Below are 17,620 nucleotides of genomic sequence, written 5' to 3'. Positions count from 1 at the left end.
ATTTTGCCCCACGGTATACCGCGGGTCCTATTCTAGTATCCAACATATCATAAGCAATTGTTTGCCTCATAAAAACTGTATTAAAAAAAATCAAAAGTTATTAGTGTTTTTATTGAGTTTAGTACAGTAGTATTTTTCATTTATATGTACCTCGAGCTATTACACAAGTTTTACATTGGTTTTGTTCCAAATTAAAAAAAAAAAAAACAGATGTTATACTCAAAATTTCAAAACTTAAATAGTTTTTTTCTTCATTAAACTTAATAGTTTTTTTATACACATATGAGAAGCACAGTTTATTACGAAGTTTCTAACTCGTTGCATTTCTAATGTTGACGTACGTATTACTTGCACCCACACACATGGTTTCAGTAATCAGTATTGCACCCACACACATGGTTTCAGTATTACTTGCACCCAAACACATGGTTTCAGTATTACTTGCACCCAAACACATGGTTTCAGTACGTATTACAATAAAGAACTTATACGTGCATTGTCGTTTTCATATTACGAAACTTTCGATCACTAAATAGTAATACTGAAACCATGTGTGTGATTAAGGGTCAATTTGGAGAAAAAAATATGGATTCAAACTTACTTTGTTGCATTAATTAGCTAAATCGTCTAAAAAGGGGTGGAAACATCAGGCTAATCCCTTATGGGGTTCATTTGTAAGTCACTCATCAGAACTTTCATATATTGATTGATTGCCACTTTTTTATCTGTGAAAGAAATATAATAAAGTGTTTCGGGCCACAAACTTGGATTTGCTCTTAATTACTGGGGACAATATGTCAATATCGTGGAGGTAGAGCTGTAAAGACTAGCTTCTGGCTGCTAGTTCTCGTGTCATTTGCTCTTAAACATTCTCGGGATGTTTAAAAGCCCAAATATAAAACCAAACGAGATGAAGTTGCTTTCTCGGGTGAATCCACTGGAGTTCCTGTTTGTTATTTCCCGAGTTTAATCTCTATTTTATAGATTTGGTTAGTGCCAATGCTTAATATGTAACATTTGCTTCTTCCATCAACTATTTGTTTCTCCAAGATGTGGTTCTGATGTTACCATGCTTGCTTCAAGTACTCTTTTTAAGACTCAAAAGGTCTCAAAGTTTATGGTGATTCTGACTCCTTTAGGTTTGCATTTCGATCATTTAACAATTTTTATGGATAATAATAATTCACGTACTCTATATTTCTTTCTCCTTGTGTAAATAAATGTCCATCAAGTCGAAGAAGCTTCTCATTGTGCCCACTTTTTTTCTACGTCTAAAAATATATGGGCAGGATTGCAATTGTGACCTAAATTAAAGGGCCAATTACATAAAATGAATAGATGAAATTGGGTCTGTCGTCCATGTCGCTTCAATCTACCTACAGCTCTCTGCGTCGATCTCGATCCCGATAACGATCATCCCCTCCAATTCTCCGGTGATTTCACCCTACTCGTCGCTTTATTCGTTCTGCACACTCCGCCGTTTACCGGGGAGATCGTCAAATCCTATCCATACCAAGCCCTGACGACGGCGTCGAAGCTCTGATTGTCTTAAAAAGGAGGCGATCTAGGTATTGATTTGAGGAGTTTTTGAGAGTGTTAGGGGAACGGAAGAATGGTGGAACCAGTGAACTCTTCGCTTGGGAAAATGCTCTTGGACGAAGTTAGTCCAGTGGTCATGGTTCTATGTACGCCCCTTGTTGAAGAGACGTTCCTCAAGAATGGTCTATCCTTTGTCGAAACGCTTAAGCCATTCTGCAACTTTAGTAACATCGATGGTGAAATTTCCTGATTTGATTGCCAAAATTTGTGATTCTGTCTAACTTGACGATTCTAATTGTGGTTTTTTTGTTGTGGTGCAGTGCCTGTTCGGACATCAAGTGATCAGCTTTATAGGCTAAAGAAGTTCACATTGAGATTGTTTTATGCCTCTGATATTAGACAACCAAACGTAGAGGTATGTAAAAATTTGATTTTGTAACTAGTTCTTTACTCAGCAACAATGTGGGTTCACCTTTTAAACTGAGAATATGTATTGAAATCATTACCTATTTCTACCAAGAACACAACTTGAAAGAAGATGGGGTATGCTCGTATTTGTAGTACCTTCTCCAGTCTGTATCTGTTGTGTTGTTGAGCTCAAATTTTGATTTATGTTTACTTATGGTTAGGTTGCAAAGCAACGGCTAGAACAGGTTATTAGTCTAGCTGGGGAGAAGGATTTTCAGGATTTAAAATCTGACCCTCCTCAAATTACTGATATACTCTCTAGTAAGTCTCTACTCATCAAGTGTGCTTTTGTGATCATACGATGGCTTTGTTTATTCTTACCTTCATGCGCTAGTTCTTTTTAGTAATCCAGAAGTCGAATTCTCTAACTTGTTGCTTTTCTAATGCTTTCCTCCCTGCAGATCCTGAGTCTGAAATCGCACCCACATGGTTTCAGTATTACAATAAAGAACTTATACGTACATTGTCTTTTTCAGACCACGAAGCTTTTGATCATCCTGTGGCTTGTAAGACATTACATGGGTTTTAGAAAATCATTGTTGTTGTCTTCTCTCTTTAAACTAGGTTTGCCGATCTATTATGTTTTCATAGAGTTTTCTGTTGACTACCAAATAATTTGAAATGTGCTTTCAGGTCTCTTGGTTGTTTCATCAAAAGACGAAGAACCTATACATAAATTTGTACATCTTTTCAACTCCAATAGATTACCTAATGATGGTGCAATGGACCCAAATATTTTGAAGCATTACTTGTTGGTGCATGACAATCAAGATGCAACAACAGAGAGGTATCTGTTCCTTATCCCCTCGTGTATGATATGATTTTCGTCATAATTTTGTAGGTGTCAAATGTAATGTTGTAGTTGACTGGATGCTAATTCTTCTGTAGAACGTCTAAAGTTCTGTCTGAGATGAGAAGTCAATTTGGGAATAATGAATGCAACCTACTTTGCACTAATTCATCTAAAGAGGGGAATGTGGAACATCAGGCTAATCCTTGGGCTTCATTTGTAAGTCACTCATCAGAACTTTTATACAGCGTATTTTTCAAGGCTCATTCATCAATCCATGTCAATTTTGTAAGTCATTATGTTAATTACCAATTATTCTGAAAGAAATCAAGTGTTTCTGCCGACAAACTTGGATGTGCTCTCACTGGTGACGATATTGTGGAGGTATTTTTAAAATCTCTTGGCAGCTAGTTCTTGAGTAGCATTCTCTTGCTGATTAGATTCACATCTTTCAACAGTTTTGGAATGTTTTAACCTATGGTTTTACTTTTCCTGGCATATTTTTGGAGCAGATCAAAGATCTGATGCAAGAGTTTGCTTCCAGGCATATAATTCCTTACATGGAGCAGAAAGTTCGAGAACTTAATCAACAGGTTAGCTTTAGATATTCTAACGAGTTATTTGTTTGCTTTACTTAGGCTTCTGTTGTGTTCTTTCCTTGTCGTTTAGTTTGCATTTTGTTGTGTCACCAGATTTCTGCAACAAGAAAAGGTCTAAGAAACCAGATAAAAAACTTATGGTGGAGAAAAGGAAAGGACGATGGTCCGGATGCGACCAAAGGTTCAATGTATGCGTTCTTGAACTCCTTGCTCCTTTTATGATTACCTTAACATAATTCTAAGCTCTAACGATTTTGCTTCCACTTTTTGAAGGTATACCTGTAGCTCCACTGAATCTCAAATTAGAATTTTGGGTGACTACGCCTTCATGTTGCATGATTATGAACTTGCATTGTCAAGCTATCGATTGATATCAACAGATTACAAGCTCGATAAAGCTTGGAAGCACTATGCCGGTGTTCAGGTAGCTTCACATTTCTGTAACAATGTTTATGTAAATGTGTTCCTGTGGCATTATTTTTAATCAATTCGTCATGTCTTTAGAAACTTACATAGAGTATAGGTTCGCCATTTTTTTTCACTTTATGTCCTGTGGTTGCTTCAATAGTTCATCATCGATTGGCCATTTTTTTTTTTTTTTTGCTAAAATTCGGACTACTCATCTTTTCATTTGATGTTTGGAAGGAAATGATGGGACTTGCATATTTCATCTCAGACCAGTCCAAAAAGGAAGCTGAGTACTGCATGGAAAATGCATTCAGCACCTATATGGTATGTCTTATAACTCACACTTTGATCTGTAACAGTTCTTTTAGTGAATGACCACCAATTACTTGAATTGGTGTTTATTATAAGCAAAACATAAGTAATTTTCACGCGGTTGTCTTAAACATGCTTTAAAAATTTCGTGCAGAAACTTGGGAAGTCTGGCTTCCAAAATGCTACGAGATGTGGGCTCTGGTGGGCAGAGATGCTAAAGGCTAGAGATCAGCACAAAGAAGCTGCTTCTGTTTACTTCCGCATATGTGGAGAGGTGCTTCTTTTTATGCCTTCAGGCAATATACATATTGTACAATTGCTAACTTCTACTTATTTTGCAGGAACCCTTGCACGCTGCAGTCATGTTGGAGCAAGCTTCTTACTGTTTCGTGTTAACTAAGCCAGCGATGCTACACAAGTATGGATTTCATCTAGTTCTCTCAGGAGACCACTATAAAAGTTGTGATCAGGTACATGTCACTTTGCTGAAAGAGCTCAAGCTTCGTATATGATTTGCATTCTAAAGAACATACATTGTGTGCCTTTTCCAGGTTAACCATGCAATTCGTACATACAGAAGTGCAATCTCTGTTTATAAATCAACTACATGGAGCCATATCAAAGACCATGTATATTTTCATATTGGACAGTAAGTTTTAAATGTGGTAAATGTAGGTCTTGTGAGATGTGAAGTTTAGAAATTATGGTCTGAAACTTACTATGAAATTACTTGTTCAGATGGTATGCAATTGTTGGGATGCATGATGTTGCAGTTAGAAACATGCTCAAAGTACTGGACTGTGGCTACCAATCTAAGGCAACCCAAGAGATTTTTCTCAGGGACTTTTTCAACATTGTTAAGGTGCCTAGCCTGTACTTTAGGTCTAATATGCTCTATGAAGCTTCTAAGAAAGAAAGATAGCGCTTACAATAGTTTCTTAGTTTATAGAACACTGTTTTTATTTTCACTTTTCTGTCATTTTAAAGAAAACTGGAATGAAGCATGAGGTGGTGGGACTTCAACTTCCAGTTATTAACATGTCGTCTCTTCAAGTTATATTTGAAGACCATCGCACTTATGCATCTCAAGCTTCTGTAAGTTTCGTATTTACTCTTTGGAAGTATGTACATATTGCTACACACCATAGTCTTCCTAGGATGTATACTCCATTATGAACAACATAATTCGCATCAGATTGGTTAAGATTCTTGGATTACTTGCAATTAAGTAATCTTTATGCATCATTCAGTTGTTTTCTTTTCATTAATGGTGAGTGTGCATCTTCTGAGTACCACTATAATTCACATGTCTTATGGTCAGGCTCTTGTAGAAGAGAGCATCTGGCAATCACTGGAGGATGATATCATTCCATCATTAAATTCTGGCAAGTCAAACTGGCTGGAGTTACAGTCAAAGCTTCTGCCAAAGAAATACAAAGACTCAAATGTTTGTGTCGCTGGAGGTATGAAGGTTGTTGTTAGCTGCATTTGCTGTTTACCTCAATCACACACAATATTCTTTACAATTATCCTGCATATAACTTATATTGAAATCTGAAGGCAAAAATAAGGCAATCTCGTCGATCTAAAATAAGCACAGCTATGTCCAAAATCTGTTTTGCCTTGTGGTGCCAGCAGCAGGATATTTCAATTTAATCTACGGTCTTGATTTGACTATTTGAAATGAATATCTTTGAAACGACTAGCTTTGGTACTTTTGCATGGAGATATGGAAGAGTGAGAGAGAGGGAGTATCATGTTTCTTTATTTGTGACATCATAGTATCTGTAAATGTTATCACTTGAAAGGAAGGGAAAATTTCTTTTGGATCTGATATTCTGGTGTAGCATCTCTGAACTTTTTTGTATTTGTGGATTCTTACTTGCTTGTTTTTCATTGTTTTCCATTGTTTTCAGAGTCAGTGAAAGTGGATCTGGAGTTTAGGAATCCATTGCTAATATCTACTTCCATAACAAGCGTGTCTCTCATCTGTGAACTTTCCGCAAATTCTGATGACGTAAAATTAGGTATGCTGTTTCTGTTATTTGATGTTCACTTTAATTTTTTACATCCTTCATTTTGTATATGCGAAACTTATCTCCACATTTGGACTTTGTTAAGTAAATAATGAGCCAAGTAGCTCAAGCTTGGGTCCTGAGAGTTCCACAGGACATAATCAGTAAGCAGCTAATCTCCGAAGTCTGGTTTCTGTCAATTTTTTTACTTGTATATTTGAATGATAAACTGTGCCATCTATGTCAACAATACCACAGGGTTACAACCTCTGGTGTTTCTTCTTTCACTTCGTCTGAAGTGGATTTCACATTAGGTGGAGGCGAGAAAAAATTGGTTAGTCTGCTAAATTAGATACTAGTATTATAATATTTAAAATTTTCCTCTACCTGAAGTTTTCCATCTTGTGTATATAGTAAACAATGTTCTTTAAAGTCTTGGTGTTTCACTTGTAGTTGGTCTTTACTCTACTTTATCAAAATTTTGAATTGCATGTGTTTTCATTTCAGAAGAAAATTATGAAATAATTGCTTGGTCAAAATGTGCTAAGAAACTAATTAACAAGTCGTACTCTATTATTGCCAAGTTATTGAAAATTTGAGACTATGGCCTCATTGCTACTAACCTTGATTGAACACACAATGTTGAATTTCCTTGATCTTTTGTAAATTTTGATTATTATATCTTCCTTTTGCTTACTGTATCTCCTTGGCGAAGTTCTGAGGATTTATGTAGCTTGTTACGCCTTACTTATGGTTTTGATTTTTTCTTGTAGGTGAGACTCACTGTTACCCCTGGTGAAGAAGGTATTCTCAAAATTGTCGGTGTAAGGTGGGAGTTGTCTGGCTCCATCGTAGGTGTGCATTACTTCCAGTCTGTGCCTGTAAAGGCAAAAAATGCCAAAGGAAGAAGGAAAAACAAACTTACACCCACTGATGCCTTGAAATTTTTAGTCATCAAGGTGCAAATTTTTCCTCCATAATTTTTTTTTTTTAATGATTTGTTGCGACCTCTTAAGTTTAGAAATTTGGAATGTGCAGAGTCTACCCAGGCTTGAGGGTTCAATTGATCATCTGCCTGAGAAATTGTATGCTGGAGATCTACGTTATCTTGTTTTAGAGTTGAGAAATAAGTCAGAATCCCCAATAAAGGTAGTTTTCTTTTACTGATCAACCGTTTTGTTCTGCAATTGTGTGGCTGTTATCTATGAATTTGGTTTGTTGTCTGGTTTATCATATTTATTATTCTTGCTTGATGATTAGATAATGTGATGCGCTAAATATCCATTGGCTTATTCTTGTGCTAACAAAGTCCGTCTGTCATTGCAGAATCTTAAAATGAAAATTAGCCATCCAAGATTTGTAAGTCCTGGAAACTATAAAGAAGAGCTGACAACCAAATTTCCAGATTGCTTAAAGAAGGGCGATGAACAAAATATTCTTCAGCCTGAAACAAATAGAACAAGTAGTGTATTTGCATTTCCAAAGGTCTGTGGCAAACCTTCTCTTCAAGCCACAAAGGCGAATGTGCATTTGAGGTTATTCTAACTAACATTGTTTTGAATGCTGATCTCATTCAGGATGTATCACTGCAAGGAGACGGATCTTTAAGGTGGCCTCTTTGGCTTCGAGCTGCCACCCCAGGAACGATATATTTGTATTTTACAATATACTATGAGATGGAAAATGTATCAAGCATCATGAAATACCGCACCCTAAGGATGCATTATAATTTGCAGGTGAATTTTGTAGGCCGCATTTTTAAGAATTTGATTATGGTATTGGCAGATCTGCATTGGCTAACAAGTCTAATCATTTCTATATCGTACATTTTCTTCTAGGTTTTACCCTCTCTACAGACCTCGTTTGAAATCACCCCCTCTCCATCAAGATTGCAAGAATTTCTTGTGCGTATGGATATCGTGAACCGTGCGAATTCAGATTGTTTCCAAATTCACCAGTTGTCAACAGTTGGGTGCCGGTGGGGCATCTCATTGCTTCAGCCTGTTGATACAATCTTACCTTCCAAGTCTCTACTCGCTGGGCAAGCTTTATCATGTTTCTTTATGATAAAGGTCGTTGGAACCAATAAATTTCATTTAATGCATTTCTAGTAGCTAGTTGATCTTTCTCTTTTTCAAGTCTGAAAATAGAATGGTGTTGATATTTGCAGGATTGCAGAAAATCCGGGACTGAAGACGAGAAAAACATGTCCCTTCCTCCCAGCCAAACTGACGTAAAATTGTTTACTCAGGACGATGATGAAAAGCTTTTCGATATCGTTAACTCACCTATAGCAAGCTTCCATGAAAGTGAAAGGTCATGTCAGGGACCCTCAGCTCAGGTAAGCGAAAATCCTCTTTCAGGGACATAAATCTTATGCGCTAGAGATTTTCTGAAAGTATATATTACTCTCTTAAACACATATCACTTCACTGGTAACTTCATCGGAACTGTAGTGAACTTAAATTTGTATGATGAAACAGGCAAGTCCAAATACTGTTGACTTCATTCTAATCTCTCGCCTGGAAAAAAGCAGCAATCCGTCAGCAGTTTCTGATTTACCAAAGATAATGTCTCACCATTCATGTCACAATAGGTAAGACTATCTGCAAATGTGTCTTAGTTTTCAAACCTATTTGCCACTTATAATCCCCTTGTTCAATTACAGTATCAGAAGCTCGAGCCCGCTGTCGTGGTCACTAGACGGTCCCCGAACCATACACCACGACTTTTCCACCTCCTTGTGTGAAGTAAAACTAAAAATGGTAATCAGAAACACATCTGATGGATTATCATCTGTGACCATCAACACCATTGATTGTCTACCAGACGCAGCAGTACCAACTCCTTCCTCTGGAAACCAATCCGGCTGGCGCTACGTGCAACCCGTAACAGAGGAAATGAAACTAACTTCAGATGTCATGGGAAGCCGTCTGGGCAAACCGCCTTCTTCCATGGAAAGCTCACCTCCTTTCATATGGTCAGGTTTAAGTTCCACAAAGGTCCAAATCCAGCCATTATCCACAACCGAGATCCCGCTGCAGATATCAGTTTTCTCTCCAGGTATCTACGATCTCTCTTCATATAAACTTAACTGGGAGCTTTCTGAGCATGGAAGTGCATCAACAGGGATATGTCAAGGATATCCTTATTACCTTACTGTTCTTCAGTCTGAGTAAGCTTTTCTAGATCTCTCTAATGGCTGGATGTGTCCAATATTAAAGCATGAGAGTATTCTATTATGATGTGCCATTGTCCTCTTGTGTATTCATTTTGATGGTTTATGTATACGTCTGAATTTTCAAATTTTGATTGTAGTAACTTACTACTAGTAAGTTTGTTGTCAAGAAATTGTTTTTGTAGGAAAAAGATGAATTTTATTTGATGCTAAAAGGGAAAACAAAAAAAGATGTATCTTTTGTGGAATAAAAAGGCTACAGAGAGTCAGAGACTATCCTGGCCTATTTAAGTTTTATAAATTTTATTTACTGAGCTGAGTTCATTTATTTCGTTTATGGAATATGTGATTTATAAAAGATTAAAATTTGAGAAATCATCAAAAATGCATAAGAAAACTGGATTTGATGGAGGATAAAATGATATTGGTGGATGCCGAATTATTATTATTAGTGATAATAAATACATATACATTATTAACAAAATAAACAAGATATAGTATTAGTAAAAATAAAAAAGAGAAAAAAGAGAGAGAGAGGCGACGGCGATGGCGAGAAGACTTTAGGGTTTCGACCCAACAATGAGATGGTTTCGGGGTTTTCCGGGGATACGGTTCTGGGTGATTCTTTATGGTGGAGATTGGTTCCTGTTGGATTGGATTACGGAGTTATTGCGGGAGATTGGGAGGATCTGGATTCTTGGAGAGGGTTGGGTCGATATGATTTCGGATGGTGTCGGATCTGGCTTTAGTTTCTTTGTGATTATGTTCGGATTTAGTCGATTTGTACGATTCTGGTTTGATTTGGTGACATCGGGTGTGTTGTGGGTTGATGGGGTTCCGTTTTTGGTAAGTGGGATCCTCCTTTGTTTTCTCTCATCAATGGAGGACGGATGTGAAGGGGGTTTTCGAGATCGGATATCTCGATATCTTTTTTGGTTTTACGGGAAGGCTTCTGTCAGGGGATTTTCATATCGGATTTCTGAGCCGGATTGTTTGCGATTTGGTCTCAGTGACGAGATGGTGTTGCGATATGGTGTTAATTGGCTTGATTTGCATGGATTGTCGAAGGAGTATATAACAAGGGGTCGGGTTGTACAGTTTGTTCACCAGCAAGTTTTTTGGTTTTCTCATTGTTTCTCTTGGGTTTTCGTCTTTCTCTCTGTCAATTTAACTATGTCGCAGAGTAGTTTGGTTTCTAAGGGGAAACAGATTGCGGAGATGCCTCTCAAACGAAAAATCAAGGTTCCTCATTTCGATAACTCCGCTTTGATCGAAGGGTATGCGAAGACAGTTATCGGTCGATGCTTCAACCCTAGGGTACAAGACATGAAGGCTTTGCTCCTGCTCTTTCCCCGTATTTGGCAGTTGGAGGGCAAGGTGGTTGGTGCGGATTTGGGACTTGGGAAGTTCCAGTTCGATTTTGATAATGAGGAGGATATTGCGGGGGTCCTCAAGATGGAACCGTTTCATTTCGATCATTGGATGGTGGCTCTTGTTCGTTGGAAGCCGTCGGTCGATCCTCTGTATCCATCTGCTCTCACTTTCTGGGTGCGTGTCTTGGGGGTTCCGCTTCAATTCTGGGCTGATCCCACGTTTAGAAGCATCGGTGAAGATCTGGGGGAAGTCCAAGAGGTGGATATCGATGGAGGCCGCGTAAGGGTGGTGATCAATGGCTTCAAGCCTCTGTGTTTTGAGTCTGAGATCGAGTTTGGTAATGGGGATCAAACGGTCATCTCCTTGCGGTATGAGCGCTTGTTTGGTTACTGTCGTCGGTGCTTCAGCCTGTGTCATCATGAAGATTTCTGTGGACAAGGCACTGGAGGGGCTGTGGTTTCTTCTATTTCCTCTCTTTCTTCAGGGGAAGGTGCTGGTGATGGCCGGTTTCATAGTTACAGAGGTGCGGTTGCTGGCGGGAGAGCCTGGCAGGATGTTCAAGAGGATACACGACATGGAGGGGGGCGTTCTCGGGTTACCGGGGAATCTTCTCGGCAGGGTTCACAAAGGCAGGAGACCAGGCAGCATCCGGGAGGGCAGAGGGGTCGTTCTAGGTCCTCACAGGGGGACTCTTATAGACCTCGCCGTTGTGCTGAACCTTCCCGGGTGACTGAGCATAAGGAAGTTGCTCCGGTTGTCTCTCCTCCACGAGAGTGTACTGTAGAGGTGGAACCGGTGGTCAAAGAATCCTCCCCGGGTTTCATTGTGGTGGAGCAGGTCCAGAAGAAAGTTAGGAAAGCTCTCTTTCAAGAAGAGACCATGGAGCAGGATGTTGTTGCTGGAGGTCGTCCGCAGGCTGCGGGAATGGTGGAACAGATATCTGTACAGGGTGATGATGGGGTTCTGAGTGACGGTGGGGATACTAAGATGGGGGAGGTCGCTGTGTCTGTTCCGGTGAGCGGGTCTCCTGGGTCGAGGGTGGTGGAAGACACAGTAGCTGAGGAAAAGGAGGTTTTCGGGGTTGAAGCCGAGGTGACGGCTGAGCATAAGGAGGAGGGTTTGGAGTCGGATGTGATGGTGGAGGATGATGTCAATTTGATTGCTGAGGAGGCATCAAACCTGGATGAGGTTACGCGTGGTACGGGCGTATGTTTGACAAAATCCGGTGCTGCAGAGTTCCCTTCAGAGGAAGCTTCGGCTGCGGTAGGCTCTGTTTCGATAACCACGACGATTCCTTCCACAGGTGCGGATGAGCAAATGGAGACTGAGGAGGGAAAAGAAGTGAAAGGAGAGAAGGTGGCTAAGGTCAAGGGGGGTCTGCTAAAGGGGGGAGGTTCCAAGAAGTTGAATGTTTATCTCCGTACTCCACAGAGGAAGCCTGCAGCTAAGAATTCGGACCAAGGGGGTGATGGACACAACCCGAAGAACCAGGACAAGGGGAAGGGTGCGGCGGGTGGTGGTAAACCACCAAAACAGATTGGTTGATAGATGAAGGTTCTGAGCTGGAATTGCCAAGGCCTGGGTAACAAGGCAACTATTGGACATTTTAGGGATCTTTGGTTTCAGCACCGTCCGGATTTCTTGTTTCTTTCTGAAACAAAGCAGTCTTTTTCTTTCATGGAATGTTTTGTAGGCCATTTTGGCTATTTAAATTTAATAAATGTTGATCCTGTTGGTTGTAGTGGTGGATTGGCACTTTTTTATAATATAGATGATTTTGATGTTTCTATTCTTTTTAAGTCTGATCGATTGATTGATATTGAGGCAGTTTACAAAGGCAATTTATTTAATTTAACATTTATTTATGGGGATCCAGTACCAAAAAATAGGGATTTAGTTTGGGAACGGTTAACAAGAATGGGGATATCTCGTAGCTCCCCATGGTTTGTCATTGGGGATTTTAATGAGTTGACTGGTAACCATGAGAAACGAGGGGATAAGCTTCGTCCTGCGGCATCTTTCCGGTCTTTTAATTGTATGATCTAGGGCTGGGCAAAATAACCGATAACCAAATAACCGACCGAAACCGAACCGAAAAAAACCAAACCGAACCGAACCGAAATTCTTCAAATACCCGAATGGTTAGTAAAAATCTATATCCAAACTAACTGAAACCGAACCGAACCGAACCGACAATTAAATGGTTAACCGAAATATCCGAAAACCTAGAAGATATCAAATATTATATACTTAATATTATGCAAAACTATAAAATAAACTTAAAATATAAATTATTTCTAGATTCAAAACAATTAAATATTTTAAATAATCAATATATGTAAATGTTATTATTTTGAATTTACAAAGTTAAATACTATTTTGTAAAATTGAATCCATATTTTTCCCTTTTTTGTATTTTTGTTATTGTATATTTGGTTAATTTTGGTTATATTCGGTTAGTTTTGGTTATATTTGGTTTATTTGGTTAATGTTAATATAATTTATGTTAGTTATGGTTATTTATTTAAATAACCAAACCGAAACCGAACCGAAAGAAACCGAACCGAACCGAACCGAAATTTCAAAAATATCCAAATGGTTACTATATTACTATATCCAAAATAACCGAAACCGAATACAACCGAACCGAAACCGAATGGTTAACCGAATGCCCAGGCCTAGTATGATCCAGGATTGTGGTTTCTTGGAATTCCCGTATTTGGGTGATTACTTGTCTTGGCGGTGTTGGAGGGATAAAAAGCCTATCCGGTGTCGGTTGGATAGAGCTCTAGGAAATGAAGACTGGCATGCTCTTTTCCCGGATACCGTGACAGAATATTTGCCGATGGTGGCGTCTGATCACAAGCCCCTGTTAGCGTATATAGGCGCCAAACATCCCAAGGGGAAGAGGCGGTTTGTTTTTGATAGACGGTGGATTGGGAAAGAAGGATTAATGAGTACCATTTCTTCGGGCTGGGGAGCGGATGGACAGAATGGGCAGGGACTTTTTGTGGACAAAGTGGTGAACTGTCGGCGGTCTATCTCGCGGTGGCGGAAGACACAGGTGCCAGTCGGCCGGGATGCAATAGATATTATTACAAGGCAGCTAACGGAAGCACAGGCAGATGATGCAACATCCCCGGAAACGATAACGGTTTTGACCAATCAATTGAGGGAGGCTTATCGGGATGAAGAAATTTATTGGTATCAGAAGAGTCGGAATCGATGGATGCGGGTAGGAGATAGGAACTCCAAGTATTTCCATGCACAAACGAAGCAGCGCAGATCACGGAACAGGATAGTGGGACTTTTTGATAAAAACAATGTGTGGTCTACGGATGATGAGACGATTTGTAACACGGCGGTTTCATATTTTCAGGATTTATTCTCCACAATTGGACCGGCTAATTGTGATGAGATTCTAGGGGAAATTGCTAGGGTGATTACGGATGCGGATAATGCTTTCTTGAATAGTCCGGCTACGGAGAAAGAGGTTAGAGCGGCTTTATTTATGATGCATTCGGATAAAGCTCCTGGGCCGGATGGGATGACAGCTTTATTCTTTCAAAAAGCTTGGCACGTCGTGAAGACGAATTAACTCAACCTGGTCAATTCTTTTTTCGAGCAGGGTTCTTTTGATAAGCGGCTCAATTCCACGCATATTTCTCTAATTCCGAAAGTGCCGAAACCAACTCGCATGGCTGAGCTACGGCCTATCAGCTTATGTAATGTGGGTTATAAGATCATCTCAAAAATTTTATGTCAACGGTTAAAACGGGTGTTACCAACTCTTATCTCGGAAACTCAGTCTGCTTTTGTCCCCGGTCGGTTGATTTCGGATAACATTCTGATTGCCCAGGAAATGTTCCATGGGCTTCGGACAAACAATTCTTGCAAGTCAAAATTCATGGCGATCAAAACGGATATGAGCAAAGCTTATGATCGGGTTGAATGGAGTTTTGTGGAGCAAGTTCTCCGGCAAATGGGTTTCTCAGACCGATGGATATCCTGGATTATGTACTGCGTGTCATCGGTGGATTATAAGGTTTTACTAAATGGACAACCACATGGTTTCATTCAGCCGGCAAGGGGTTTACGACAGGGGGATCCTTTATCACCTTATTTGTTTATTCTTTGCACGGAGGTGCTAATAGCAAATGTTCGGAAGGCAGAACGGGAAAAACTGATCACCGGTATTAAAGTGGCAAATCAATGCCCACCTATTACTCATCTTCTTTTTGCGGACGATAGCTTATTTTTCTGTAAAGTTACTAAGGAAGAGTGTGAGGCTATTTTAACGGTTCTGCGGTCATATGAAGCGGTTTCTGGTCAATTGATAAATTTGGAAAAATCCTCAATTCAATTCGGTCACAAGGTCCCGGAGGATACAAAGGCAGAGTTACAGTCGATTCTTGGCATATCTAAATTAGGTGGCATGGGATCCTACCTGGGGATCCCCGAGAGTTTGGGGGGTTCAAAGACGAAGGTATTCTCTTTTGTTCGGGATAAGTTGCAGGGTCGCACTACTGGTTGGTCGGCCAAACTGCTTTCAAGGGGGGGAAAGGAAGTGATGATAAAGTCTGTGGCCACGGCTGTTCCGACTTTTGTGATGTCCTGTTTTCGCATTCCGAAAACCATAACGTCAAAATTAACAAGTGCCATTGCAAATTTTTGGTGGAGTTCAAATGGACAGTCTGGGGGTATGCATTGGTTAGCCTGGGAAAAGCTTTGTGCGTCAAAGCAATTCGGCGGACTGGGTTTTCGGAATATTGATGATTTTAACTCCGCTTTATTGGCGAAGCAGTTATGGCGGTTGATAGAAGTGCCTGATTCGCTCTTTGCACGGGTGTTTAAGAGCAGGTATTATCGGAACTCGCATCCTATGGATCCTATAAAATCTTACTCTCCTTCCTATGGGTGGAGAAGTATTGTTTCCGCTCGCTCTCTGGTAAGCAAAGGGCTGATTAAACGGGTTGGGTCTGGAGATACTGTGTCTATATAGACAGATCCCTGGGTTCCTGCTCAATTCCCGAGACCAGCGTTATGTAAGGGTTCTTTTAAGGATCCTTCGATCCAGATGAATGATCTAATTGATCGGAGTTCTAATACCTGGAGGATGGATCGTTTAGCTGATCTGTTTGATCCAGAAGATGTATCTTTAATTAGTGCGATTCCTCTGAGTCTTACACCACAATATGACTCTTTTGGTTGGCATTTTACAAAATCGGGTAAGTACATGGTCAAATCTGGATATCATACGGCTCGATTGCCACCACCACACAGTACTATGCCGGTTGTATGTGGCCCTGATTGTGCCCCTTTAAAGGCTAGTGTTTGGAAAGTAAAGTGCCCTCCAAAAATTCAGCACTTTATGTGGCAAGTTCTCTCTGGCTGTCTTTCAGTTGCGGCTAATTTAGGACGCCGGGGAATATCTTGTGACCTAGAGTGTATGCGTTGTGGTTTTCCTTTAGAAACGATTAATCATGCCTTGTTCGAATGTCCTCCCGTACGACAGGTCTGGGCTTTGTCCAATGTTCCATCAGGTACAATTGGGTTCCAACAGCATCGGTGTTTGCCAATATGGATCACTTTCTAGGGCCACAAAACCCGGGGGCTCAGGTAGTCGCCTTCCCATGGATTTTGTGGTATATATGGAAAGCACGGAATGCAAAAGTTTTTGAAAATGTGGCTGAAAAACCGGATGCGATTTCACAGTTGGCGGCCTCTGAGGCATTAGCCTGGTCTACGGCCCAGGTTGAGAACGAGGAAGGTTTCACGGTTCCAACAGCACCTAATCCGCGGGTGGTGCGAGGTGTCTCCTCTCTTCCTATTGCGTATGATGGGTTTCGTTGTTTTGTTGATGGCTCATGGAAGGATACAGATAAGTTTGCGGGTGCAGGCTGGGTGTGTACGTCTTCCACCGGTGTTTCTTTGCTTATGGGTGCCTCCAACTTTAGGCGTAGTCTTTCACCGCTTCATGCTGAGGTTGAAGCTTTTGTGTGGGCGTTACGCTGTATGATTGGTCATGAATATAAAGAGGTGGCTTTTCTCACAGACTGCTCAGACTTGGTGAAGATGGTGTCCTCACCAGCTGAATGGCCGGCTTTCTCTGCCTATCTTGTCGACGTTATAGAGGATATGAAGGAGTTTACAAGATTCTCGTTAACTTTGATTCCTAGGAATGCGAATGTACTTGCGGATCGATTAGCACGACAAGTTCGTACTCAACCGCATGTGGTTACATCTGTTAGCTGTACTTTTCCTAATTGGCTTGTTTGAGTCAATTCTATTGTTGTAAAAAAAAAAAAAAAAAAAAAAAAAAAAAAAAAAAAAAAAAAAAAAACAAGATATAGTATTTATTAGGAGGGTGTATTCAATCTAATATGAAATCCACCGCTATTTCGATTTGAATTTTAATGACTTTTAGGGATTAAGGAGGATTTGAGAGGATTTGTTTATTTAAAAAATACAAATCTAAATCTCAAATGGTTTTAGGTATGATTTGAAAGAATTTTACAATAAATCATATCAACTTCCCTAAAATCTATCGAAATTTCAAATTTTCTAAATTCCATAAAATCTTCCAAAATCATGATTTCAATACACCCCTTAGACTTAAATTTTGTATACAATATAAACCAAAAATCCTCTAAAATCCTCTAGAATCCCTAAAAATCATTAATCTAAATCCACAAACTGTTTTGAATAATAGTGGATTTTAAAGTAAATTTTTAAATCATCAGTTCAATAACAATGGATTTTAATAAATTTTTTATACAAATCATTTAAAATGTCAAATTGAATACACCCATCAGTGTGACTAAGTGTGACTAACTGTGTATTTCAATTTTGGGATATTTTCTTCATCAAATGATGGGATCATATATACACTAGTTAATGCAAAACAAATAAGGAAACAACAAACATAGATTTTTAC

The 17,620-nt window shown here is 39.6% G+C and overlaps 3 protein-coding genes across 4 annotated transcripts; all 3 read left to right on the top strand.

The window, feature by feature from the left end:
- The first annotated feature begins 627 nt into the window (after positions 1 to 627).
- LOC104772287 (uncharacterized) lies at positions 628 to 9,610 on the top strand. 2 transcript variants are annotated; one of them, XM_087504317.1, is made up of 29 exons: positions 852 to 1,139; positions 1,290 to 1,775; positions 1,860 to 1,954; positions 2,169 to 2,268; positions 2,409 to 2,513; positions 2,641 to 2,794; positions 2,896 to 3,016; positions 3,122 to 3,181; positions 3,310 to 3,390; positions 3,490 to 3,584; positions 3,670 to 3,820; positions 4,042 to 4,128; positions 4,271 to 4,390; positions 4,458 to 4,586; positions 4,668 to 4,765; positions 4,855 to 4,978; positions 5,104 to 5,211; positions 5,438 to 5,579; positions 6,033 to 6,143; positions 6,238 to 6,295; positions 6,390 to 6,465; positions 6,905 to 7,090; positions 7,170 to 7,280; positions 7,458 to 7,616; positions 7,709 to 7,867; positions 7,970 to 8,203; positions 8,302 to 8,472; positions 8,615 to 8,727; positions 8,800 to 9,610. In XM_087504317.1, the coding sequence occupies exons 2-29, from the start codon at positions 1,613 to 1,615 to the stop codon at positions 9,308 to 9,310; spliced, it is 3,822 nt and encodes a 1,273-aa protein (XP_087360443.1). In that variant the 5' UTR covers positions 852 to 1,139; positions 1,290 to 1,612; the 3' UTR covers positions 9,311 to 9,610. The 2 variants fall into 2 exon arrangements, 1 of the variants encoding a protein (XP_087360443.1); XR_015592454.1 differs by having other exon boundaries at positions 628 to 1,775; positions 5,438 to 5,587.
- On the top strand, positions 9,596 to 12,472 carry LOC147918533 (uncharacterized). The gene has a single exon (XM_087504318.1). The coding sequence runs from the start codon at positions 9,889 to 9,891 to the stop codon at positions 12,226 to 12,228; it is 2,340 nt and encodes a 779-aa protein (XP_087360444.1). The 5' UTR covers positions 9,596 to 9,888; the 3' UTR covers positions 12,229 to 12,472.
- An 879-nt stretch (positions 12,473 to 13,351) lies between these two features.
- LOC104772285 (uncharacterized) lies at positions 13,352 to 16,962 on the top strand. The gene is made up of 4 exons (XM_010496915.2): positions 13,352 to 14,176; positions 14,312 to 15,631; positions 15,686 to 16,226; positions 16,280 to 16,962. Exons 1-4 carry the CDS (start codon positions 13,352 to 13,354, stop codon positions 16,960 to 16,962), a joined length of 3,369 nt encoding a protein of 1,122 aa, XP_010495217.2.
- Positions 16,963 to 17,620: the final 658 nt, after the last annotated feature.

The sequence above is a fragment of the Camelina sativa genome, chromosome 20 (genome assembly GCF_030686135.1).
Source record: "Camelina sativa cultivar CO46 ecotype springtype chromosome 20, ASM3068613v1".
Taxonomy (NCBI): Eukaryota; Viridiplantae; Streptophyta; class Magnoliopsida; order Brassicales; family Brassicaceae; genus Camelina; species Camelina sativa.
Note: the sequence above shows the minus strand (reverse complement) of the source record. Positions and strands in the feature narration are given on the sequence as shown.

Coding starts and splice junctions, on each gene's coding strand:
- LOC104772287 (XM_087504317.1), top strand. CDS start 1,613: ATGGTGGAACCAGTGAACTCTTCGCTTGGGAAAATGCTCTTGGACGAA. Junction 2,795..2,895: donor CAAGATGCAACAACAGAGAG/GTATCTGTTCCT, acceptor ATTCTTCTGTAG/AACGTCTAAAGTTCTGTCTG. Junction 4,979..5,103: donor ACTTTTTCAACATTGTTAAG/GTGCCTAGCCTG, acceptor GTCATTTTAAAG/AAAACTGGAATGAAGCATGA.
- LOC147918533 (XM_087504318.1), top strand. CDS start 9,889: ATGAGATGGTTTCGGGGTTTTCCGGGGATACGGTTCTGGGTGATTCTT.
- LOC104772285 (XM_010496915.2), top strand. CDS start 13,352: ATGCCCAGGCCTAGTATGATCCAGGATTGTGGTTTCTTGGAATTCCCG. Junction 14,177..14,311: donor GTCCGGCTACGGAGAAAGAG/GTTAGAGCGGCT, acceptor TTTTTCGAGCAG/GGTTCTTTTGATAAGCGGCT. Junction 15,632..15,685: donor TTGTTTCCGCTCGCTCTCTG/GTAAGCAAAGGG, acceptor GTGTCTATATAG/ACAGATCCCTGGGTTCCTGC.